The sequence below is a fragment of the Lepus europaeus genome, chromosome 19, assembly GCF_033115175.1.
Source record: "Lepus europaeus isolate LE1 chromosome 19, mLepTim1.pri, whole genome shotgun sequence".
Lineage (NCBI taxonomy): Eukaryota > Metazoa > Chordata > Mammalia > Lagomorpha > Leporidae > Lepus > Lepus europaeus.
Genome location: NC_084845.1, coordinates 215,330 through 240,962, shown reverse-complemented (window position 1 = coordinate 240,962; position 25,633 = coordinate 215,330). Strand labels below are relative to the sequence as shown.

Genomic DNA, 25,633 nt, shown 5'->3' with positions numbered 1-25,633 from the left:
TGTAATGTCTGGCTTGACAGAAAGCAGCTGAATATCCATAGCTGTTTGTCCCTTTAATCAGTTCCAGTATTACTCTCCAGTGGCCTCTGAAAAACTCTACCATATATTCAGGAGAAAATGAAAGAAAAAGCCAACATCTCAGTATTATTATGGACTTAGTTTTGAACTCACTAACCCCTTCAGAGGGTCTCAGGAACTCCCAAGGGCTCTTGGGCCCACCCACAGAAAATTACTGCAGTACACAAATTTCTATCTTAGAATCACAAAAACAAAACTACCAGAACTAAAAAAGGAAAACACACAGGGTAACACCAGGAATCTCAAACTCAGCACCATTAGAACCAGGAGGGAGTCTGAGCCCGGTGACTGGTTCCAAAGGAACATCAGGCTCCTACTAAGGAAAAGACAATAGATCTTCCACAGCCCTCTCCATCCCAGGGAACTGTGCTAAAGGAAAGGCAACAGACCCTTCCTGTAGTTCCTCTGCCCACAGAGAAGGGGATATTGCCTGAGAATGTGGCGGGCTCCCAGAGAAGGCAAATTCGGGCTCCTGGAGGCTGTTGGGCCCATCATTTCCACAGCAGGTGCTGCCACCTGTGCTGGTGAGTGAAGACATCTATCAAAAGAATAATGTACAACAAATCTAGTTACGGACATAATTGGTTTTTACTTGAAATTCATGAAATGAGCAACCTCCATTCTAAAAAGATAGAATGAAGGCTCCTATTGGGAGAAGGGTCCCACTGGGAGAACAGTGACGTTTGAAAGGCGGGAACAAGGAGACAACGGGGAAAAGCTCATTACTTAACATCAGATAACTTTTCTTTTTAGCGTTAAAGCAGAGGATCCTGGCACTGTGGCTCAGTGAGTTAGCATGGCCACTGGTTCCAGTTCCAGCTGCTCCACTTCCAATCTAGCTCTCTGCTAATGCTCCTGGGAAAGCAGTGGAGGATGGCCTAAGTCCTTGAGGCCCTGCACCCACATGGGAGACTGTGGCTCCTGGCTTCAGCCTGGCCCAGCCTCAGTTGTTGCGGCCATTTGGGAAGTGAACCAGTGGACAGAAGGCTCCCCCCCACCCCGTCTCTCTCTCTCTCTCTCTCTCTCTCTCTGTAACTTTGCGTTTCAAATGAATAAAATAAACCATTTAAAAAAAAAAAGTTAAAGCAGAGGGACTTCCTTATTACACTTAGGTAAAGCAGACTCTCCTGCCTTGGGGAGAAACTGTTCTCTTTGGGGATCTGCTTCCTGAAAGTTTCTGTTCGAGGATGTTGCATTTGGCATAGGCGGCTCCCTTTTTATTTGCTGTGTTCTGTTTGTGCCTAGCACAGGAGCTTAGTCGGAAACAGTGGCCTCCTATAACTTTTGTTTTACTAACTCCTGGGACTCCTCCCGGTCCTGCTGGCCCTTTGCAGGGTGCTGGGGAGGGGAAAGGGTCGGGGAAGGGAGGGCCGGGGAGGAAGCCGCTCCGTGCCTGCTGGGGACCGGGTTCATTTCCCACACTCCCCGCTGCACCATCAGCCGCCGGGTATCCGTTCTCCTCCCTGCTGTGCCTGGCGCTTCAGCGAGAGACACTCGTTGAGGTGCACACGCATCTCGGTGAGCCTCTCTGGCCAACATGAACCCCGAGTACAGGGGTCCCCGACTCGCCGTGGGCGCCTCCCACGGTCCAGGGGCGCGACCAGCTCCCGCGAGCCTCGCTCGCCCCCTGCTGGCCACGAGCCGCCTTCCCCGACGACCAGGACGTCCGCGACACTTACGAGCTGAGGTAACTTTGTGTTTTTGAGGAGGACGGTAATCTGTGGCCTACGACGAGGCGCCCCCCAGGCTTCGTCCAGCCGGGAGGACCCGGCCCAGCGGCCCAGCCTGAAGCCACTGGAGTTCGCGGCCGAGCCACGACGGGGGCCGCGGGAAGCCCGCCATCCCAGCGCCGCCGCTCGGACTCCACCGGCCCCTCGGCCGTCAGGATGGGAGTGTGGGCCCCGACATCCGGGGCCCCTTGGTGGCCGCCCACGCGGACCCTGGGCACGGACGCCTCCGGTCGCCGGGCACCACAGAGGGCCGGCAAGCTGAGCGCGGTCGGGCGCCGCGGGACCGGCAGGCGGAGCCTCCCATTGGCCGCGGCTTCAGAAGTCCTCCATTGGTCGAAGGCCAGGAGGGCGGAGGCCCCCATTGGCCTGGCGCTGCGCAGTGCCGCGCGGCCTTCTGGGAGTTGTAGTCACAGCGTCGCCGGCGCAGCCGCCATTGTTCCGTGAGCGGCTAGTCCGGTGGTCCGGTTGGTGGAGGCGGCCCTGTGATTTGGGGCTCTCCTCGGGCTTCTGTCCTCAATCCGTCGGCCCCAGATGGGCCCCGAGGACGAAGCAGCAGCAGTGACGATGGCTGCAGAGCTACCGGCCGTTCGACTGCAGGTAACGACAACAATGACGGCAGCGGGCTCCGGGCAGTCGTCCCCGCGGGAGTGACCCCCTTCACCTCAGGACGCGCGATGAGGAGGGCGCGGCGGTGTACACCCGGAGGCGCAGATCGGGCCTCGTGAGCGGCCGGCAGGACGTGGGGACGCCGAATAGGCGATCTCGGGTCGCCCCGGCCTCCTCGTCCTCGGACGGGACAGGGGTCTTTCCTGCCGCTGCCCTCGGCCCCGCCCCCCACATCCGTGAGGACAGGTAGAGCGCCCGCAGCGTCGGCCCCCGCCCAGATGGCGGGTTATTATGGAATAGAGATGCCGTGATGCGTGGGCAGGCACCCTCCAGGACCCCCGCACCGCGAAGCTCCTGCCCTGGGAATGGCGCACAGCCTCCGGGTAAGGACAGGCCAGCACGCACCGAGGTGGTGTGGTCCAGCCGCTGTGGGGCTGGGGGAGAACTGCCCAGAGCCTTCGAAGCTCCCACACTTGCAGACAATGTGGCTGCTGCTTCTGTTCCCCAAAAAGTGCTACCTCCGTGTGGCAGAAACCAAAAATAATTCGTACTTCCTAGAGCTCTGCAACTTCGAAATTCTATATTTCCTAATGTGTGTGATTGGCCTGTTTATGGGAATTCGCGTTATTTCAGAGTTAGGTGCATGATGTGAGACTACTGATAATCTTAGATTTCAGGTTTTCAGATGTATGAAAAGTGACTAGTTTATTCCTGCTGTGGATGAGAGGCGTAGAATAAGTAAAAAGGCTTGAAAGGAAATATATTAATTATTTGTTGCTGTGTAACAACCAAAAAATGTAACTGGCCTAAGACAGCAATAAATATCACAGCGTTTCTTTTTCTTTTTTTAATTTTTTTTAAGATTTATTTATTTATTTGAAAGTAAGGGTTACACAGAGAAGGAGAGGCAGTGGGAGAGAGAGGTCTTCTATCCACTGGTTCACTCCTCAATTGACCACAATGGCTGGAGCTGAGCTGATCCGAAGCCAGGAGCCAGGAACTTCTTCTGGGTCTCTCTTTTGGGCCATTTTGCTTTCCCAGGCCATACCAGAGAGCTGGATTGGAAGTGGAGCGGCTGGGACTTGAACCAGCGACCATATGGGATGCAGGCACTGCAGGTGGTGTTACCCGCTACACCAAAGCTCCAGCCCCATCTCACAGCTTCTGATGGTTAGGAATCCTAACAAGCCTTAGCCAGTGGTTCTGGCTCAGGCTCATGAGGTTACAGTCAATACATCACCCTAGGTTTAGTCACCTGAGACTGGACTGGAAGTGGAAGGCCCATCTCCAAGATGCTTACCTGCCTGGCTGTTGGCAGGAAGCCTCAGTTCTTGTCTATGTGGCCATCTCTGTGGAACTGCTTGAGTTTCTTCAAACAGCATGTCGGGCGGGCTTCCCACAAACTGAGTGATCTGGAATAGGACAAGGCAGAAGCTACAATGCCTTTTGTGTCCTTTGTTCAGCATTCACATTGTTGTTTCCACAGTACACTATCAGCCACAGCTGGTCTTGCTTGGTGTAGGAGGGAACTATAGTAGGGCTGGGGTTCACTGGGAGCCATACTGGAGGCTGTTCACCACAAAAGGCAAGGACCTGAAGTGGAGGGCTTTCTGACTGAGGTAATAAATCACTTCAAAAGTGGTGACTTAAAACACACATTTAATCTTATAACTCATGAGCTCAGAAGTCTGAAATAAGTTTCATCATGCTGGAACCAAAGTATGATCAGAGCCACCACCCCTACTGAGGTTCCAGGGGAGAATCCATTTCCTTGCCTTTTGCAGCTGTGAAAGTTGTAGATCTTACATTCCATGCCTCAGAGCCTTTCCTTCATCGTCAAAGTGAGAAAGGTTGCATCTTGCTTCAGTGGTCATATTGCCTTCCATCTTCTATAGTCAAAACTCCCTCTCTACTGACATTTTATAAAGACACTTGAAATTGCATTTGGGCCCCACTAGGAAAATCTCACTTTATAGTCTTAGTCAATCTGCAGTCTCTTTCACCATATATGGTCATATTCGGATTCTAGGAACTAGGACTTAGATATCCTATTAGCCAGACCTACATATTTTGGGGTGTATTATTCAGCCTACCATAGCAAGGCTGAAAGGGGTCCCTTCTATGTCAAAAGATGAGAAGGAACCATTCACAGTGTCTTTTGAACAACAAAAATTTTTAGTCTTGATGGAGTACAATGTATTTATATTTTCTGTGGTTGCTTGTGCTTCTACTTTCATGTCTACAAATCATTTGCCAAATCAGGATCATAAAGATTTGTCCCTTGTATTTTTTCGAGAATTTTGTAGGTTTTTTTTGTTTTTTATTTATTTGACAGGTAGAACTGTAGACAGTGAGAGAGAGAGAGACAGAGAGAAAGGTCTTCCTTCTGTTGGTTCACTCCCCAAATGGCTGCTATGGCCGGCACTGCGCTGATCCGAAGCCAGGAGCCAGGTGCTTCCTCCTGGTCTCCCATGCGGGTGCAGGGCCCAAGCACTTGGGCCATCCTCCACTGCCTTCCCAGGTCACAGCAGAGAGCTGGACTGAAAGAGGAGCAACTGGGACTAGAACCTGGCACCCATATGGGATGCAGGCGCCACAGGCGGAGGATTAACCAAGTGAGCCACAGCACTGGCCCAGAGAATTTTGTAGTTTTAGATCTTAAGTTTATATGCCTTTGGGTTCATTTTTATTTTTGGTGTGAGGTGGGGAGCCACCATTATTCTTTTGCACGTGGCTATTCCATCATCCTGTAGGAAGTGTTTTTCAGCCACTTCTTTCCTATCACAGTTTCCAAAGGGTGATGCTTTTATAGATGTGGACTCTGGATATATGCTTGGTGTTTCTAAGGGAGGAACTGAGCCAATACTGATCCAGAAATACCTGTTTCAAGCATAGCCACGTCAACCCACAGAAGGGTTTTGTTTGTAGGACACATTTTAGATATGCTATGTTTATTTAAAAAACTGAAATTTTTCACATAAAAATCTGACCTAATTTCCAGCTCTTTCCCAGAATTTGACCACAGAGGGCCTGTATTTCCCCATAATCAATCAGTTCTTAGTCCTGCTGCCTCTTCATACAGGACACATTCTCCTTTAAATCTTTGACCCTGCTACTCACAGGGTAAGTGCTCTTGTCAGCTCTTAACCTGACCGGCTACAGTTACATGAGCCTGCCAGGTCCTGATGGCAGGTGAGTCTTTGACACCCTCCTATACAGCATTTTTCTCAGGAAGGGTGATCAATGTTACTTCGTATCAAAGGACTAGTGAGTGTATGTAAGTTAAGCCCTGCTGTGTAGCAGATTATTCCAAAACAGTATGGTTCTAAATAGCCATTTCTTCGGCCCAGAAACTTAGAAGTTAGCTGTTTAGGATGATCTTTTTTGGCCCCCTCACCTGTCCATCAGCTGTGGTTGTTCTCAGTGTCTCACTTTACAACCCACTCCTATTTGTGGTGACTCCGTAAGTCCCCAGTTGCACCTGACTCACATCACTTAGGGCACAATTTCTCTCATGATTCTGGCCTGCCTGTTTTCTCCTTCCTCAGGGAGCACTGATGGGAACAGTCTAGCTGATTGAGAATTGTGTGATATTTCAGGAGCCTGTGACCTTCCGAGATGTGGCTGTGGACTTTACCCAGGAAGAGTGGGGGCAGCTGGACCCTACGCAGAGGACCCTGTACCGTGATGTGATGTTGGAGACCTTTGGGCATCTGCTGTCTGTGGGTAAGAGCTGCTGCCTGAGCTGCTGTGACTGAGTGTTCCCGAGTTAGAGGTGTGAGGCCTCTAGTGTGAGGACCTGACCTATGGATACGTTCAGGCAGGAGGCATCTGCTTTTTGCTGTCCCGAAGCTAAGCCTTCGCTTTGTGGTGAACTGTCCATACATCCTGACATTGAAGAGAATAGGCTAGAGCCAGGATTGATCTTCTTTTTCAGGGCCGCTGCCAACCTCTGTGTCTCTGTTTCCAGGTCCTGAGCTTCCCAAACCTGAAGTCATCTCCCAGCTGGAGCAAGGAGCTGAACTATGGGTAGCAGAGAGAGGAATCACACAGAGCTGTCATCCAGGTGAGAACTGACCAAATAGGTACCTCTAGCAGAAGTAGCCCAACAGGTCGCTGGAGATGCACTTTGTAGAAAAGGTGGTGTTTCAGGGTCCTCAAGATCACCCCCTTTTACTAAGAGACCCCACGGGACACAGCTATGATTGGTTATAGAGTAAAAGACTACAGAGTAAAACCAGCAGAGGGCCAAAATCCAGAGGAAACCAGGCCCCAGTTTCTAGAATCCTCCACCTGTGGTCACACAGGATGTGCTTAGTTCCCCCAGCAATGAGCTGTGACAAGATGAAAGGAATGTTGTCTACCAGGGAATCTTTTGGAGACTCAGGGTCAGGGATTTTTATGGGGACTATTCACACATAGGCATCATCTGCCTAGTGCAGGCCTTTTCCCAAGGGCAAGCCAGTGTTTGGAATAAACCACATTGTGCCCCAACAGTGTGGTTACAGTGAACCACTCTTATCGTTAGGGTAGCAGAAACTCTCCCCAAACGCAAGTTCCTGGTGTAGACCAGGGCCAAGCTTTCTAGCAGGCCTGCACTGTTCACTGTTTTCTGCCTGGTGCTCCACGGCCCCTTCATCTGTACTCCCTCCCTCTGAGCTCAGAAACCATTTGCCTCTTCTCCAGTGGTCAGAATCCCACCCCTTCCTTCCTCTCTGCTCTTTCTAGATTGTTCCCCCTCTCACTAGCTTTTTCAGCATGCCTTTCCATGGGATCATTTCTGATATATGAAACTACCCTTCTTCATCTTCTCCATTTCATTCTTGCATGTCTGGATTCTGTAATCCTGATCCCTACACCATTCTGTTCTTTTGTCAGAAAGGATTTTATTTAGCTGTAGATACCTTAAAGCCAGGTTAGAGCAACTGAGTGTTGCTTTCCTCAGGGTTACAGTGTGTCTGCAGGCATTCCAGTCTTCATATCCATGGTTCAGACAAAAAAAGGAAGAGAGGAAGTAGGAAGATAAGTGCCAGCCATATCTGTCCCCTTTTATTAGAATTCCAGATGTTATTCATTGAGTTCTGTTTGGTCAAGACTTAATCGCTAACCACCTACACTGACCTTTGTTGGTAAGGAGACTGGAAAAGGGGATCTAGATTGACATAATTGGCTTAGGTAAGTCATGATCTCATCTGGCATGTTAGAGAGAGAGAAAGAGTGAGAGAGAGAGAGAGAGTGTGTACTTCCATCCACTGGTCCATTCCCCAAATGGCCACAATGGCCAGAGCTGGGCCAGAGTTGGGCCAGGAGCTTCTTCTGGGTCTCCCATGTGGGTACAGGGACCCAAGCATTTGGGCCATCCTCCACTGCCTTCCCAGGCACATTAGCAGGGAGCTGATCAGAATGGGAGCAGCTGGAACTCAAGCTGGCACCCATATGGGATGCCAGCACCACAGGCAGCAGCTTTAGCCACTACACCACAGTCGCTTTACCCACTATGCCATAGCGCCAGCCTCCAAGGGAATCTTATAATATATGACCTTGGGGCCGGCGCTGTGGTACAACAGGTTAAAACCCTGGCCTGAAGTACCAGCATTCCATATGGGCACCAGTTCTAGCCCCAGTTGCTCCTCTTCTGATCTAGCTCTGCTATGGCCTGGGAAAGCAATGGAGGATGGCCCAAGTCCTTGGGCCCCTGCACCTACATGGGAGACCCAGAAGAAGTTCCTGGCTCCTGGCTTCAGATGGGTACAGCTCTGGCCGCTGCGGCCATCTGGGGAGTGAACCATCAGATAGAAGACCTCTCTCTCTCTCTCTCTCTCTGTCTTTACCTCTCTCTGTAATTCTATCTTTAAAATAAATAAAATAAATCTTTAAAAAAAATTTTTTAAATATGTGACCTTTTTGTCATTTCTTTCACGTAGCATAATGCCTTTGAAGTCCTCCATATTGTTGTAGCAAATGTCAATACTTTGTTCCTTTTTATGGCTGAGGATTATATGATTATATGCATAGATGATTTTGTTTCTTCACTGGTTGGTAGACATTTAGATTGTTTCTGGGTTTTTGGCTATTATTAATAGTGCTACTGTGGGCCGGCGCCGTGGCTTAACAGGCTAATCCTCTGCCTTGCGGCGCCGGCACACCAGGTTCTAGTCCCGGTTGGGGCGCCGGATTCTATCCCAGTTGCCCCTCTTCCAGGCCAGCTCTCTGCTATGGCCCGGGAAGGCAGTGGAGGATGGCCCAAGTCCTTGGGCCCTGCACCCGTGTGGGAGGCCAGGAGAAGCACCTGGCTCCTGGCTTCGGATCAGCGAGATGCGCCGGCCGGAGCGGCCATTGGAGGGTGAACCAACGGCAAAAAGGAAGACCTTTCTCTCTGTCTCTCTCTCTCTCACTGTCCACTCTGCCTGTCAAAAAAACAAAAAAATAGTGCTACTATAAATGTTGGTATACAGGCTTTTGTGTGGGCTTATGTTTTGTAAGGCCCATCTGGGTTCTGTGCAGTCAAATTTGGGAGTTAGAGGTGAGAGAATTAAGGGGGTCTAGTACCCAGCTAGTACCCAGCCAACATTAGCTCTTCCAGCACTTCTGCAGCTAAGCTCTCACTTTTCCCTTGGTGGGGCTCTCCAGACTAATATTTCTGGACACCCACTACCTGTCAGTTCTAGACATTGTATATAGACACTGTAGTATGGTGAGATAGACCTTGAACATGTGTGTTTCTTTCTTTCTTTCTTTTTTTTTTTTATGGGGCCCGGCACTGTGGCTCACTTGGCTAATCTTCCACCTGCAGCGCCGGCATCCCATATGGGTGGCGGGTTCTAGTCCCAGTTGCTCCTCTTCCAGTCCAGCTCTCTGCTATGGCCCGGGAGGGCAGTGGAGGATGGCAAGTGCTTGGGCCCTGCACCCGCATGGGAGACCAGGAGGAGGCATCTGGTTCTTGGCTTCGGATCGGCACAGCGCCGGCCGCAGCGGCCATTTTGGGGGTGAACCAATTGAAGGAAGACCTTTATCTCTGTCTCTGTCTCACTGTCTGTAACTCTACTGTCAAATAAATAAATAAATAAATCTTTTTTAAAAAATGCTTTATTTATTTGAGAGGTAGAGTTACAGAAAGAGAGATGGAGAGGCTGGCGCCATGGCTCAATAGGCTAATCCTCCACCTGCAGCTCTACCACCCCGGGTTCTAGTCCTGGTCGGGGCGCCAGATTCTGTCCCGGTCGCTCCTCTTCCAGTCCAGCTCTCTGCTGTGGCCCGGGAGTGCAGTGGAGGATGACCCAAGTCCTTGGGCCCTGCACCTGCATGGGAGACCAGGAAAAGCACCTGGTTCCTGGCTTCGGATCAGCACGATGCACTGGCCGCAGTGGCCATTGGGCAGTGAACCAACGGCAAAGGAAGAGCTTTCTCTGTCTCTCTCTCACTGTCCACTCTGCCTGTCCAAAAAATAAATAAATAAATAAAAGAGACAGAGAGACAGAGTTTACTGGTTCAATCCCCAACTGACCGCAGTGGCTGGAGGTGGGATGATCCAAAGCCAGAAGCCAGAAACTGCTTTATATCTCCCAGTGGGTGCAGGGGCCCAAGCACTTGGGCCATCCTCCACTGCCTTCCCAGAGCACTAGCAGAGAGCTGGATCAGAAGAAGAACAGCTGGGACATGAACCAGTGCCCATATGGGATGCCAGTGCCACAGGCGGAGGCTTAGCCCACTATACCACAGCGCCAACACTGAACATGTGTGTTTCATGGGTAAGACTTGAGCAGGTGAGGGGGACTGAAGACATTTAGGGTGAGTGGGGAAGCCTGGCCCCCAGTGAAGTCCACATCCTAATCCTCAGAACTGGTTATCCTGAATTATTGGATATGCCCAATGCAATCATAAGGATCGTTATAAGAGACAAGAGGGATAGAGTCATAAAAGGAAGTGTAATGACAAGCAAATGTCATTGAGAGACTTGAAGATGGTATCTTGTGGCTCTGGAGATGAGAGAAAGACCCAAAGAGTGCAGGCTTCCTCTAGAAGCTGGGAGAAACAAAGAATCAGATCTTTCCCTACAGCCTCCAGGAAGAACAGACCAGTTGGCACCTTGATTTTTTTTTTTTTTTTTTTTTTTTTTGGCAGGCAGAGTGGACAGAGAGAGAGACAGAGAGAAAGGTCTTCCTTTTGCCATTGGTTCACCCTCCAATGGCCGCCGTGGCTGGCACACTGCAGCCGGCGCACCGCGCTGATCCGAAGGCAGGAGCCAGGTGCTTCTCCTGGTCTCCCATGGGGTGCAGGGCCCAAGTACTTGGGCCATCCTCCACTGCACTCCCGGGTCATAGCAGAGAGCTGGCCTGGAAGAGGGGCAACCGGGACAGAATCCAGCACCCCAACTGGGACTAGAACCTGGTGTGCCGGCGCCACTAGGTTGGAGGATTAGCCTGTTGAGCCACGGCGCCCGCCTGGCACCTTGATTTTAGGACTTCTACATTCTAGGGCTGTAAGGTAATCATCATGTATTGTTTTAAGGCGCTAAGTTTGTGGTAAGTTTGTTAAAGCAACAGATAGGAACCTGGTGCACCTTCACTTCATTACCAGTAACTGGCCCACAGCAGGTGCTCAGTAAGTTTTTGTCAGATGAGTGAAGCCATGTTTGAGGACAGGACGCTTGGTACCAACATAAGAGGAGAGCTGAGCCTTGAAGAGCAGGTCGTTAGCATCCTAGGTTAGTAATATAAGACCCTGGTATTAGGAGCCTGTAATCCCTAGTTTTCCCCCCAACCACTCAGAGCTCTTTGGTTTTCTTTCAGGCTGGGAGCCTAGACCTGAAAGCCAGGCATCTTCCAAGGAGCAGGGCCCTCAAGAAGAGGAGCCATCCCGTGTCACAGAAGAGGAAGGATCCCCAAGGGGAGTGTCCTATCCCTCCGTGTCTGGAAAAGACCGGGAACACGAGGGCCAGGGCCAGGCACTCGAGAAGGGCCATAACAGCGTGAGACGATTGGGATTTGGTCTCAAGGAAGCACCAGTTCAGGATCTACGCTATGAAAGTCTCGGACTTGGGGAAAACCGGGTCCTGAGCACAGACCCAAATCCGTTCCCAGAAATTTCTAAGACAGAATACATCTGTCCATATGGCTCACAGGTCACAAACTTGAAACCTAAATCAAGCTCAGTCAGTCAACAGACAGGCTCCCCCAGGAAACAGACCTGTGAAAACGATGACTGTAGCAAAGCTTCCAGTCAGGCTGTTCCAGAACTCACAAAAACCCAGGTACAGGATAAACCCTACAAATGTACTGATTGTGGAAAGTCATTTAACCATAATGCACACCTCACAGTGCACAAGAGGATTCATACAGGAGAAAGGCCTTATATGTGCAAAGAGTGCGGAAAGGCCTTCAGCCAGAATTCCTCTCTTGTTCAACATGAGCGAATCCACACGGGAGACAAACCCTATAAATGTGCTGAATGTGGGAAATCTTTCTGCCACAGCACACACCTTACTGTCCATCGGAGAATTCACACTGGGGAGAAACCCTACGAGTGTCAGGATTGTGGGCGGGCCTTCAACCAGAACTCTTCACTGGGCCGGCATAAGAGAACACACACTGGGGAGAAGCCATACACCTGCAGCGTGTGTGGGAAAGCCTTCTCTCGAACCACCTGCCTTTTTCTGCACCTGAGGACTCACACGGAGGAGCGGCCCTACGAGTGTAACCACTGTGGGAAGGGTTTCAGGCACAGCTCCTCCCTGGCCCAGCATCAGCGAAAGCATGCTGGGGAGAAGCCCTATGAATGCCGGCAAAGGCTGATCTTTGAGCAGACGACAGCTTTAACAAAGCACCAATGGGCAGAAGCCCTCAGCTGTGACCCACCTTTGAGTCAAGATGAGAGGACTCACCAAAGCAACAGGCCCTTCAGATGTCATCAGTGTGGGAAATGTTTCATTCAGAGCTCTCACCTCATCCGACATCAGATAACTCACACCAGAAAGGAGGAGCCCAGTGGACGTAACCGACGACGGGAACAGTCCTCGGACGCGAGCTCACACTCAGCGCAGCACTCGAGTTCAGGAGAGAATGCTGCAGACCAAGCAAAGTCAGGACAGCCAACAAGCAGGGCCCTCGCCTTGTTTGACATCCGTGAAATCGTGCAAGAAAAAAACCCTGTGCATGTTATTGGGGTGGAAGAGCCTTCCATGAGCACTTCTGTGTTATTTGACATCAGGGAATCCACATAGGAGAGAAATTCTGCAGATGATTTTTGAACCACAGGTATAAAAATGCGGTAAGTCCACATAGCATATACATGGAAATAGGGACTTGGGGTAAAAATACTAATGGTGACCTCTGACTTTCTAAGGAAACAATGCTTCCCAAATCTATCAAACCCAGGGCCCCTTTTAATAACATTTTCAAATGTTCCTCCATTACAGAACAGTAAATTCACCAAGAATGTAACCTACCCATATACGTAATGCAGAAAAATCAACATATATCCTCATTTTGTGTAGGGTAATTTAAATGAAAGTAGTTTGTGATAGAGTAATGTGGTAAAATGATGCTTCCTGAGCCAGTTAGTATCTTGCCATTTCCATTGTGTGGGCCCAGTTATACAAAGAAATCTGGGGCAACAGCCTGTAACTTGCACACTAGTACAGGGTATGCTGTTGGCCACAGAAATGTGTGAGGGCCATTCTTGATTGGGATATGATTTTCTAGAGTATTGACTAACTCATGAAAAAATGAACAAAGCAAAATACTGCTGCATTTCCTGAAAATTCTGTGTAAATTCTAAGCATGCAACAATTCTTTTATGTTTATATGTGAAATCAGTCAGAGGTTCAGTTCATATATTGCATATATTGTTGTTTCACACCTTATATATATGGTCCACTGGGGCCAGTCCTTTGCTTTATGGTCATTGCAGCATGCCTGGCTCCCTCCCACATTGCATACACACACACCCCAAGTCATGTGATAAAGAAGTGCCCATGAAATTCCACAGTGTTCCTGAGGGGAGTCAGCGCTTGCTGAAAACCACTCCATTAGAACAACCAGTGTTGCTGTTAGCCACAGATTCTTGCCTGGGGTGGTTTGCCCCCCAGAGAACGTTTAGTCATGTCTGGAGACATTCTCAGTTGTCAGCAAGGGAAGGGTACCACTGTCATCCAGTGGCTAGAGACCAGGGTTGCTGCTCAACATACTACAGTGCTCAGGAAAACTCAACAAAGACTTTTCTCACCCCTGGTAGAAACCCAGCCTAGCACCACAGCCAACACATTTCTACACTCCGTAAATTGATCAAAGCTGTACAATCATGTACATTTGATTTTAACAAATAGTATCATTAGCTAAGTAAAATATAGTTTACTTTTTAGAGAATCTTTCACTGTTTTGCAGCATTCACAGTTGGTGTGAAGAAAAGAAGACAACAACTACTTACTTTTCTAAATAATCTTTCAGCATTCATTGTGGACATTTTATTTTTTTAAGATTTATTTTATTTATTTGAAAGGCAGAGTTATAGAAAGTAGGGAGAGAGAGGTCTCCAGCCACTGGTTCATTCCCCAAATGGCCACAATAGTCAGAGCTGGGCCAGGCTAACGCCAGGAGCTAGGAGCTTCATCCTATCTCCCACATGGGTGGCAGAGGCCCAAGTATTTGGGTCATCTTCTGCTGCTTTCCCAAACACATTAGCAAGGACCTGGATCAGAAGTGGAGCAGGGTGCTGGTGCTGTGGCATAGTAGGCTAAGCCTCTGCCTACAGTACCGGCATCCCATATGGGCACTGGTTTGTATCCCGACTGCTCCACTTTTAATCCAGCTGTTTATGGCCTGGGAAAGCAGTGGAAGATGGCCCAAGTGCTTGGGCCACTGCACCCACACAGACCCAGAAGAAGCTCCTAACTCCTGGTTTCAGATCTGCCTAGCTCTGACTGTTGGGGCCATTTGGGGAGTGAACCAGCGATGGAAGACCTTTCTTTCTCTCTCTAACTCTGCCTCTCAAATAAACAAACAAAATCTTTTTTTTTTTTTTTTTTTTATTTTTGACAGGCAGAGTGGACAGTGAGAGAGACAGAGAGAAAGGTCTTCCTTTTGCCATTGGTTCACCCTCCAATGGCCGCCGCGGCTGGCGCGCTGTGGCCGGCGCACCGCGCTGATCCAATGGCAGGAGCCAGGTGCTTATCCTGGTCTCCCATGGGGTGCAGGGCCCAAGTACTTGGGCCATCCTCCACTGCACTCCCTGGCCAAAGCAGAGAGCTGGCCTGGAAGAGGGGCAACCGGGACAGAATCCGGTGCCCCGACCGGGACTAGAACCTGGTGTGCCGGCACCGCTAGGCAGAGGATTAGCCTATTGAGCCGCGGCGCTGGCCTGAACAAACAAAATCTTAAAAAAAAAAATGGAGCAGTCAGTACTAAAACCAGCACTCATATGGGTTGTCATCATCACAGGCAGTGGCTTAACCTGCTGCACTACAATGCTGGCCCCATGTGTTTTCATTGTTAACATCAGTCCCAGAAATCATATTACTTCATCCCTATTTCTGAATATATCCCTAAAAGGCAAAGACTTTGTATGTACATGAACCATGTTGAGCCACAAGGACAAAATCATTTTCATAATTACACTAAACCATTTGCCTTTTCTGCTGTGTTTGTTTGCACTGATGGTGTACAAGCAACAGTTCATATCAGGGCAATGATCCCAAGCTTATTGTGTTTGTCTCCACTTGAGCAATGCAGAAAAGAAAAAATATTCATTTCACTTAATGCCTGTGATGAAACAGGAAAATATGATTGATTTTATTAAATCTCAAAGAAGACTACATTGTTGTTACCTAAATTGATATCATCAGATATCAAATATTCCTGATTGCCTTATAAATGTTTTGTTTTCTATTTTCTTTGTTCCATTCATGATGTGATCAAGAACCCACAGTGCATTTACTTGACATTTTTCTTAAGTCTCTTTTGACCCCATTCTTATTTAATCTTTATTTGTTAAAAGGAAAAAAAAAAAAAAAACTAAAATTTTCTCTACCCTGAGCCTGCCCATTTTACCTCCTTGCTTTGGCCTGGTGGAATGACTTCCACTGGGCTCTGCTAATGGGCCTTGTGAACTCTTTTTTTTTTTTTTTTTTTTTTTTTTTTGACAGGAAGAGTGGATAGTGAGAGAGAGAGAGACAGAGAGAAAGGTCTTCCTTTTGCCGTTGGTTCACCCTCCAATGGCTGCTGTGGCCGGTGCATCTCGCTGATCCGAAGCCAGGAGCCAGGTGCTTCTCCTGGTCTCCCATGCGGGTACAGGGCCCAAGGACCTGGGCCATCCTCCACTGCCTTCCCGGGCCATAGCAGAGAGCTGGCCTGGAAGAGGGGCAACCGGGATAGAATCCGGCGCCCAAACCGGAACTAGGACCCGGTGTGCCGGCGCCGCAAGGTGGAGGATTAGCCTGTTAAGCCACGGCGTCGGCCCCTTGTGAACTCTTATGACTACCACTGTTCTTGCAGGACATCTCCCCAACCTTGCAGAGGGCCCCTACTGGAGGACTATTGGAAGACATTATCTTGACTGTCAAGGCCCAGAGAAAAGACATCATTTATGCAGAGGAGAACATTCTTAATATGTCTACAGTGGGAAACTACCTTCTTCATGTTGCTTCTCTAATTTTTCTCCCAAGGAAAACACAGGTTTCTGACCTTTACTGATGCTGTTTTTTTTTTTTTTTTAAGAAGATTTATTTATTTGTTTAAAAGGCAGAGTTACAGAGAGGCAGAGGCAGAGAGAGAGAGGTCTTCCATCCACTGGTTCACTCCCCAAATGGCCACAATGGCTGGAGCTGGGCTGATCCAAAGCCAGGAGCTTCTTCCAGGTCTCCCACACAGGTGCAGGGGCCCAAGCACTTGGGCCTTCCTCTACTGCTTTCCCAGGCCACAGAGCAGAGAGCTGGATCATAAGTGGAGCAGCCAGGACTCGAACCAGCACCCATATGGGATGCTGGCACTACAGGCGGCGGCTTTATTTGCCATACTATAGCGCCATATATTTCAAATAAATATTTATTTATTTGAAAGGCAGAGTTACAGAGAGGCAGAGGCAGAGAGAGGGGTCTTCCACCCACTGGTTCACTCCCTGGATGGCCACAATGGCTGGAGCTGCACAGATATGAAGCCAGGAGCTTCCCCCAGGTATCCCACATGGGTGCAGAGGCCCAAGAACTTGAGCCAAATTCATAGGCCATAACAGAGAGCTGGATTGGAAGTGGAGTAACCAGGCCCTGAACTGGTATCCATATGAGATGCCAGTACAGCAGGCAGCAGCTTTATCTGCTGTGCCACAGCACCGGTCCTCATGCTGTTCTTGACATAAAAAGAGCATGTTTCGAAGTGTGGTCCTTGATCTATTAGCACAGGGATACTAAAACTAAGGATTGGCCGGCGCCATGGCTCAACAGGCTAATCCTCCGCCTTGCAGCACCGGCACACCGGGTTCTAGTCCCTGTCGGGGCGCCGGATTCTGTCCCAGTTGCCCCTCTTCCAGGCCAGCTCTCTGCTGTGGCCCGGGAGTGCAGTGGAGGATGGCCCAAGTCCTTGGGCCCTGCACCCCATGGGAGACTAGGAGAAGCACCTGGCTCCTGCCATCGGATCAGCATGGTGCGGCGGCCATTGGAGGGTGAACCAACGGCAAAAAAGGAAGACCTTTCTCTCTGTCTCTCTCTTTCACTGTCCACTCTGCCTGTCAAAAAGAAAAAAAAAAAAAAAACTAAGGATTTAAACCTACTATCTTTTTTGTTGTTGTTGCTTTTAAAGATTTATTTATTTATTTATGTGAGAGGTAGAGTTACAGACAGTGAGAGGGAGAGACAGAGAGAAAGGTCTTCCATCTGCTGGTTCACTCCCCAAATGGCCGCAATGGCTGGAGCAGGGCCGATCTGAAGCCAGGAACCAGTAGCTTCTTCCAGGTCTCCCACATGGGTGCAGCGGCCCAAGGACTTGGGCCATTTTCTACTGCTTTCCCAGGCCATAGCAGAGGGCTGGATTGGAAGAACAGCCAGGACTAGAACCAGCACCCATATGAGATGCTGGTGCTGCAGGTGGAGGATTAACACACTGTGCCACAGCGCCAGCCCCTAAACCTACTTTCTAACCTCAAATGAAACAATCATGTACTGTTCCTAAGCTGATGCCTATAAATCTTTTATAGCTATAGCCAATGTCTGTCCTACCAGGACACTAAATCATCTACCCTGTTATACAGAACAGTTGTCAATGCACAGCTTTAATCAGGTCATTTTTGTTTGATATTCTTCTCACTGCAGTTGTTCTAGTGATGTTAAACATCCATCACCATCAAAAATTGGAAGAAAGAAAATGTGATCGCAGCACATCTCAGTGTGTAGAAACTTGTTCCTAAAAATAAACTACAAAAGGAATGTTGGATTGCAGGGTGTAAAATTGAGTGGAAGAATGATCAGCTTGGAAAAAATACAAGAGAACTTGCAATGTCCATTTTTGTTCTTGGATGCTGAGAGTATCACCACTGATGGGATTTCCACTGGAGCACAGCTGTCTTCTAGGGTTCTTGGAGCCACTTTGCATTCATCTCCAGAGGTCTCTGTAAGATACTGTTGATGCCCTGGATTGATTTCTCACGTTTTCCTCTGATAGCATCCTCATATATTTCCTTTGTCAGCTCTCACTTTTCATTGCTATTCTATTATACCTTGGTCTGCACTACTTTCTCTTTCATTCTTGGCAGATAACTTGCTGTTTACATAACTAAGAAAAGGTACAATTTTTTAAATATTTATTTTCTTGAGAGGCAGAGTGAGAAAGAGAGGGAGAAACAGAGAGAAAGAGATATTCAATCTCCAGGTTCACTTTCCTAATGGCCGCATCAGCTGGGGCTGGATAGGCTGAAGCCAGGAGCCAGGAACTCCATCTGGGTCTCCATATGGGTGCAAGCATTTGAGCCATATTCATTAGCAGGGAGCTGGATTAGAAGTGGAGCAGCCAAGGCTTGAACCGGCTCAGATACAGGATGCTCTTCTGACCCCTTTAATGGGGCTGTTATCACCTGCCATCCTATTAGGAAATGTTTTTGGTCCCTCCCCTTCCTCATCCCATGAGGTTCTATTGATTTTACCATGTAAACATCTGGAAACTTCATCCCATGCCCACTAACAGTGCCGCTACAGGACAGCCTTGAGAGGAGAAATGACCTGTTATCAAATGGCCCAGCAAGGATGTGAGCCAGACAATCTAATACCAGAACCCCGCTTTTCACTGTCCTTCACTGCCCCCACCAGGAAGACGTGTGGGCCTGGGGATGCACAGGAGAATGCCTCCCCGCTTTGGGGAGGTGGGACCAGCAACAGCATTTTGGCTCTAGACAGCACTGGACACTGGACCTGTGATTGCCTCATTCCCTCTTTTCTGAACCCAAACAGCACATCCTGAAGCAGATTTGACACCTCAACGTGGATGCTGAGTCAGACGAGGCTGCAGTAACTCCACTGGGCAGCAGGCAGGAGTGGAAGAGGCAACAGATCTTTGCATATTTTTCACTTCCCCCTTCGATTCACATTGTCTAGCTATGCTATTCCTACTGTCATCCTTGTAAATATTTTGAAATGTATAAGAAACTCCTCAGGGGAAATTATTGTAAACTAGGCGAAATTCACACTCTTCACAAAAGTAGTGTGAGTCCTTTGTAGTAAAACTTGGAAAACTACAAAAATTTTAAAAGTATAAAGCTTACTTAAAATCCTTCATACTTCAGCCATCCATAGATAGTGATTAACATTTAGATTTTGGGCCGGCGCCATGGCTCAACAGGCTAATCCTCCACCTAGCGGCGCTGGCACACCAGGTTCTAGTCCTGGTCGGGGCGCCGGATTCTGTCCCGGTTGCCCCTCTTCCAGGACAGCTCTCTGCTATGGCCCGTGAAGGCAGTGGAGGATGGCCCAAGTGCTTGGGCCCTGCACCCCATGGGAGACCAGGAGAAGCACCTGGCTCCTGGCTTCGGATCAGCGCGATGCGCTGGCTGCGGCAGCCATTGGAGGGTGAACCAACGGCAAAGGAAGACCTTTCTCTCTGTCTCTCTCTCTCACTGTCCACTCTGCCTGTCAAAAAAAAAAAAATTTAGATTTTGCTAATTTTCCTTGCAATTTTTTTCTTAGACGTGTGTATACACCTACATGTAGTGTACACTAAATATTGTACACAAACATGCACATATATGCATAGTTTTCTTGTGTCTAGAAATTTGGAATCCCCCTAGTTCTGTTGTAACATGTGCTTACTATATTTTGAGCATTTTCCCTGCCAATGACTTTCATGTAGTGCTTTAAATTATCTTTTGAGGGTCAAGGGAGTCGTAATGATGGCCCTCCACCCAATATTTACCAGACTTGAGTTTTCTTAGGGGGCAGAGGTTTTTCCTACATACTTCCAGTGCTGTGCGTTGATGCAACTTCTGAGGACAGTTCATCAGTCACCCCTTGGCTTAGCAAAGCTGGTAGGAATGGATTTGTACATGTTCAGACTGTACATGGTCTTCACCATGCTATTTATTTTCAAAGTAAAAGTTTGGAAACAACCTCCATATCCACTATGAATAACCAGCTGAGTAATTGTGGTGGAATGGAGATCACAGCCTTAAAAATAAGAGATTGTCATTATCTACTAATGGGAAGAGCTCCAAGTTCTGGGGGGAGAAGGGCAAGCAAGGTGTAAAACTGCATATGGTATGTTACCATTTGTGAAAAAAGGAAACTTGTGCTTAATACACAGTCTCTGAAAGTGTGAAAAGCAAGCAGGCATAGTGGTTGCCCTTGAGGTGGAAAAGTGGGAGGTCAGGGATGAGGAATAATTTTCACTCTATTTTTTTATATTTTTGGAATTTTGAAACATGAATATACTAGTAGTTCAAAAAATAAGTTTGAATTAAAAATCTCAAGCTTTCAAGTTACCACGTTGGATAATTTGTTTCATTATTTACTGTCTCTGTCCACCACAATGTCCACATGAGCAGGGATGACTGTGTATCTTGGTCTTAGCTGTTCTGTAAATGCTCGTGCATGTATTCCGTTAACAAAGCCAGTTGAGTATGAAACAACTTCAACTCCTTGATGGTGCCAAAGGTTTTTTATTACTAGCCACAGTTCAGCCCTTGCATGCATTTCCATAGTCTCGAAAAGTTCTGCCCTGAGTGGTGCTGGTCTACAGGCAGGTGGCTGAGAGGACTTTTTAAATTCACCCTAGGCTGGCGCCGTGGCTCAATAGACTAATCCTCCACCTGTGGCGCCTGCACACTGGGTTCTAGTCCCGGTTGGGGCGCCGGATTCTGTCCCGGTTGCCCCTCTTCCAGGACAGCTCTCTGCTATGACCCGGGAGTGCAGTGGAGGATGGCCCAAGTGCTTGGGCCCTGCACCCCATGGGAGACCAGGAAAAGCACCTGGCTCCTGCCTTTGGATCAGCGTGGTGTGCCGGCCGCGGCAGCCATTGGAGGGTGAACCAATGGCAAAGGAAGACCTTTCTCTCTGTCTCTCTCTCTCACTGTCCACTCTGCCTGTTAAAAATAAATTTAAAAAAAAATTAAAAATAAAAAATAAATTCACCCTATGGCCATGGGGAATATGGAAGGGACCTGGGCAGCCTGATATTGGGATTCTTTTCCACCAGGTCACCTCAGCCTGTGTGTAGGTAAAGTTTTTGTGTTGCAGTATACCTGGGACATCCTCTCGTTAGGGACAGTTATTTGCATTACATAGAACTATGTTATTTGTAGGGAGTCGTGGACATTCATGGCATGTTTACAGTCATTCAGTTTCCAGCTAAGTGTGTGGGGGGTGCAGGTGTAAAATGATAAATTCATACAATGGGAACACTGACCATTAAAAAAAGTTTATGGGGCTAGGGTGGTACCTCAGGTTAAGCCACTGCTTGTGTCCCTGGCATGTGGTATTGGAGCCCAGGCCCACTGCTGCACTTTCTGATCCAGCTCCATGCTAATGCACCTGGGAGGAAGCAATGGCCCAAGTACTTGGGTTCCTGACATCCAAGTGATAGACCCAGATGGAATTTTGGGCTGCGGGCCTCATCCTGTCCTAGTCCTGGCCTGTTACTGGAATTTGGGAAGTGAACCAATGGATGGAAATCTCTACATGTGTCTCACACTCTATCACTCTGTCTTTTGAATAAATCTCTTTTTTAAAATGTTTAATGAGGTGGAGAAATGTTCAGGGTCTGTGGGAAAAAACAACTGTAAATTCTGATTATGATTGTTTCACATTGTTTATGGACAAATGTAAAGTGGAGGGTGATTTGGAACGTTGGCTTGGAGACTTGAAAAATGACAAGATTATTTAAAAGTAAAACAATATCCACACAAGATTGAAGCCAAGTGGGGATGGGACCACAGAATGCAATGCATTTTTAGTTTGTGCTTGAATAAAATGAGAGGAAGAAAATATCCTTGGCACAGTTGGGAAATTTGGCCTCTGGGCTGTGGATGAGGGAATGGGTCTCAACGTCATTTCTTGCATGGATGGAAGAAAGCATGCGTTCTTCCAGGACAACCGCTGAAGGGCCTACAGGACTCGAGGTGAAAAAGATGACGAAATGATACATTTTTGTACCTTTGTGTGTATGTGTATATGTAAAGGGAGAAAGACGTGCGTGTTCCGTGTTCCGCAGGGAACCACGAGGGCAAGCAGCCATGTGTTCACGAGGCCCTACTGCTCAGAACCTCAGATTCTGCGGTAAAGCCAAGGATTTCATGTAGGTATTTACCAAACAAGAGAAAGCACAATCCATGCAACTTTTATTAATAAAATGCAAGTTTATTGATAGAAATTGAAATTTTTGTTTCACTTAACACATACTATTCAAGTGATTCCACCACTCCACCAGGTTCTTAAAAATGTAAAAATCTGGCCGGTGCCACAGCTCACTAGGCTGATCCTCTGCCTGCGGCGCTGGCACCCCGGGTTCTAGTCCCAGTCGGGGCGCCAAATTCTGTCCCGGTTGCTCCTCTTCCAGTCCAGCTCTCTGCTGTGGCCTGAGAGGGCAATGGAGGATGGCCCAGGTCCTTGGGCCCTGCACCCATGTGGGAGACCAGGAGGAAGTACCTGGCTCCTGGCTTCAGATTGGTGCAGCGCTGGCCGTGGTGGCCATTTGGGGAGTGAACCAACGGAAAAGGAAGACCTTTCTCTCTGTCTCCCTCTCTCTCACTGTCTAATTCTGCCTGTCAGGAAAGAAAAAACAAAAAACGCAGAAATGCTTAAAAAAAAAAAAAAGTAAAAAACCTTGTAAGGTTCAAGGGCCTTAGAGAAACAGCCAATTGGCCAGTTTGCTGACCCCTAATTTGAAGCAAACCCAGACTCCTTCAAATATATGTCCTCCAGGATCTGCATACCTGATTTCAGCATTTCCAGACCTCACCTATGGCTCTCCGTCTTCCTGTCACACTTCTTGCTGCTTGCTAACCACTCAATAGAGGGTTAGGCTCAGCTGTCACCTCAGAGACCCTCTCTGGCCACCTGATGCAAAGTAAATGCCTCACACACTTACATCATGTATTTAGCTTGAATATTTTATATTTGTTCTCATTCATCCCAGAAAAGGAGTTTCACGATGTAGTGCCAGGCTCTGGAGCATCTGCTAAATGAATGAGCAAAAAGCCTTCCATGGGAGGTACTACTGGCTTGTTTTACAGATAGAAAACCAAGACCCTGAGCCGCCCAGGATCACAGCAGAGAGTGGTGAAGCTGGGTTTGATTATAGATCTGACAGTCTCCATGTATCATCCACCACATTTGCTGTTCCCAGCTCAGACACATGTTGGGGAGGAAGATGTGGCCCCAAGAGTCTGTTCTTTCCTTCTGTGGGAAGAAGCAAAGGGGCCCACCTCAGCCCTTCCCTCCTGGGAGTCTGTTGAGGCCCTGAATTCAGGACAGTTGAGAGTATCAGTTTTCTAAGTACTCACCAGCCCAGTATCTCACTTTGTTCCTGCACAGTTCCCATCTGCTGTTCCAAAGCCTGATAATCTTGGGCTGAGGTCTCCAGCTGTTACAGGGCCTGTAATTGAAGCTCAAGAAAAGGCAACACACATGCCCTGTTAACAGAAATCCAAGCAGTAATCACCTCTGGGTCAGGGCGCCTTGCTTTGAAGGGTGGATGAGCAGGGGAGCTGTCCGAGGTGCTGAACCCCTGCACACTCTGGTATGGTAACCAGTTACTTCAACTACAGATCCGGTTCCCCAGTCAAACCAACTGTGTTACTGGTGCTCGTGAGCTGCATGGGGCAGATAGCACCTTATCCAACAGCACAACTGCAGAATGTTTCCAGCCCCCACAGAATGTTCTAGATATTGATCTGCATGGTAGTTAGCTGTTGTGCATCTGCTAAACTCACTGAGCTGAGCACACCATACCACTTTTTTTTTTTTAATACCTTTTTGAAGGCACAAAGGTTCAAATCTGTGCCTGCCAGTCACCTGCCATACAACCTTTGATTTACTTGGCCCTCTCTTTCCCAATCTGTAGAAGTGGTTGATGATTGGTTCTTTGCTATGGGGGTTGAGGGTGTCTTCAGAGGTGCTTGGTGGGCAACCTCACACATAGGGGGCACTGAGTGAAGCTGAGCTGCATCTGCTGGGCCCAGTGGAAGCAGCTCCCCTTATCTGACCAGGGCCTGGATGTTGCCACAACCAATCCATTGTTCATGTTAGGGAACAGTGCAAGAGTTTGTGAAGCTTACAGTGTGGGGTGATGTAAGGCCACAGCACAGGATAGCTCGGGGTGTTGTGTTCCCTGCCAAAGGCAGCAATCTGAGGCCTAACTTCCACACATCAAATCAGGAAGACTCTTTCTGTGGATCCCCTCCCCCTTGGGTGCAGTGACTGCCTGGCTTTGCCTGAGTAAGAGGGGGAGGCAGGTGTGGAGGCGCAAGAACCCATGAGGGTTTGTGTGTTCTCTCACACAGAGTCTCTCTGTGGAATGAAACTGTCCCCCTTCCCCTCAAGGAGTTGGGCCCAGAGCCAGGTGTGGTCAGTTCCCAGCACTCAGCAGAGCCACAGGTCCAGGGATCCCTGCCGCAAGCTGCATACTCCCTGGGTTCCCCCAGGTCCACAAAATCCGCTTGAGGTCCTGCACTGTTGTCCAAGTGGGCCATACATTAATAAAATAATTGAGAGGGCATGGGTCACCCTATCACTGTCCACCAGGGAGTATGGGTCACCTGTTGTGTTCATATGGAATCTACCTTCTCTGCAGGCCTCACTGTTTTGGTGGGAGATCTTGCCCAGGCCCTGGGGGGAAGGAGGGGATGGCTTTCCTGCAGAAGCTTGATCCAGGAAAGTGCCTCGCCATTTCCACACCTCAGTCTTCCTCTCTTAAAATGTCTCGGGTGGCAGCTCCTTGCTCAGAGGCAGAGTCAGCATGAACAAGCTGATAACTATAAGGAGCCCGCAGCACACTTGGCACATGAGTAAATACTGGGGACTGTGTGGGCTTGCTGAGTCCTAAAGGATAAGCAGGAGGGAGCAGGCCTGGGGCAGGCCCAAACCAGGATGGATGGGTCTGGGGCAGTGTTGGGAAAGAGGCCATTGGCCAGAGGGTTTAGCAGCTGTGGGGGCCTTCATGTGAGGGTACTTTTGGGATGGGGTCTCTGGATCCTGAGGGCAGGTCTGGCTTCCCCCACATCCCCTCCATTCTCCCAGCTCTTCCACCTCAGGGGAGCATCTAGGGGGCTGAGCCAGAGGTCCACAACACTGTATTTCTGGCCAGCATCATCCACATGAGTTTCCCCAAACGCTTGTGGGCTCAGCGTGGTTGTTCATTTCTATCCATATTCCACATTCCTGTGGTGCGTCTACAACCCACCCCCACCCTGGTGTGCTCATACTGGAGCAGGGTTCCTCCTTCTGCCCTGGTCCCTCCTCTTCCTCCTCCATCTCACTCCTTTACAGATGAGGAAAGGGTGCAGGGACCCAAATTGAGGCAGTTTTGGGGTACAGGTGCTCTTTTGACAACATTATGTATCAGCCAGTGTCCAGGAAAAGGGACAGAGCATGGCCTAGCAAGAGCAATCAGTAGATGAATGGACAATCAGTGACACTGAGCTCCCACCTACCTAAAGTTGGTGTCCAGATGGAGTGGGGGACTTTGAGTGCTAAGAATGGAAGACTGGGACTCTAAAACTGATGCTCCCACACAACAGGCCCCTATCCACTGGGT

The 25,633-nt window shown here is 48.8% G+C and overlaps 1 protein-coding gene across 4 annotated transcripts; it reads left to right on the top strand.

Moving 5' to 3' along the window:
* The first annotated feature begins 2,241 nt into the window (after nucleotides 1-2,241).
* Nucleotides 2,242-22,207, top strand: ZNF8 (zinc finger protein 8). Of its 4 annotated transcripts, none has more exons than XM_062177467.1 (5): nucleotides 2,242-2,405; nucleotides 6,014-6,140; nucleotides 6,385-6,480; nucleotides 11,204-12,680; nucleotides 22,091-22,207. In XM_062177467.1, the coding sequence occupies exons 1-4, from the start codon at nucleotides 2,340-2,342 to the stop codon at nucleotides 12,631-12,633; spliced, it is 1,719 nt and encodes a 572-aa protein (XP_062033451.1). In that variant the 5' UTR covers nucleotides 2,242-2,339; the 3' UTR covers nucleotides 12,634-12,680; nucleotides 22,091-22,207. The 4 variants fall into 4 exon arrangements, with proteins under 4 accessions (XP_062033451.1, XP_062033450.1, XP_062033449.1 ...); XM_062177466.1 differs by having other exon boundaries at nucleotides 17,710-22,207; XM_062177465.1 differs by having other exon boundaries at nucleotides 15,902-22,207.
* Nucleotides 22,208-25,633: the final 3,426 nt, after the last annotated feature.

Excerpts from the sequence above, each read along its gene's own strand:
- ZNF8 (XM_062177467.1), top strand. The coding sequence starts at position 2,340 with ATGGGCCCCGAGGACGAAGCAGCAGCAGTGACGATGGCTGCAGAGCTA. Across the intron at positions 6,141-6,384 it reads TGGGCATCTGCTGTCTGTGG|GTCCTGAGCTTCCCAAACCT; the intron begins GTAAGAGCTGCT and ends CTCTGTTTCCAG. Across the intron at positions 6,481-11,203 it reads CACACAGAGCTGTCATCCAG|GCTGGGAGCCTAGACCTGAA; the intron begins GTGAGAACTGAC and ends GTTTTCTTTCAG.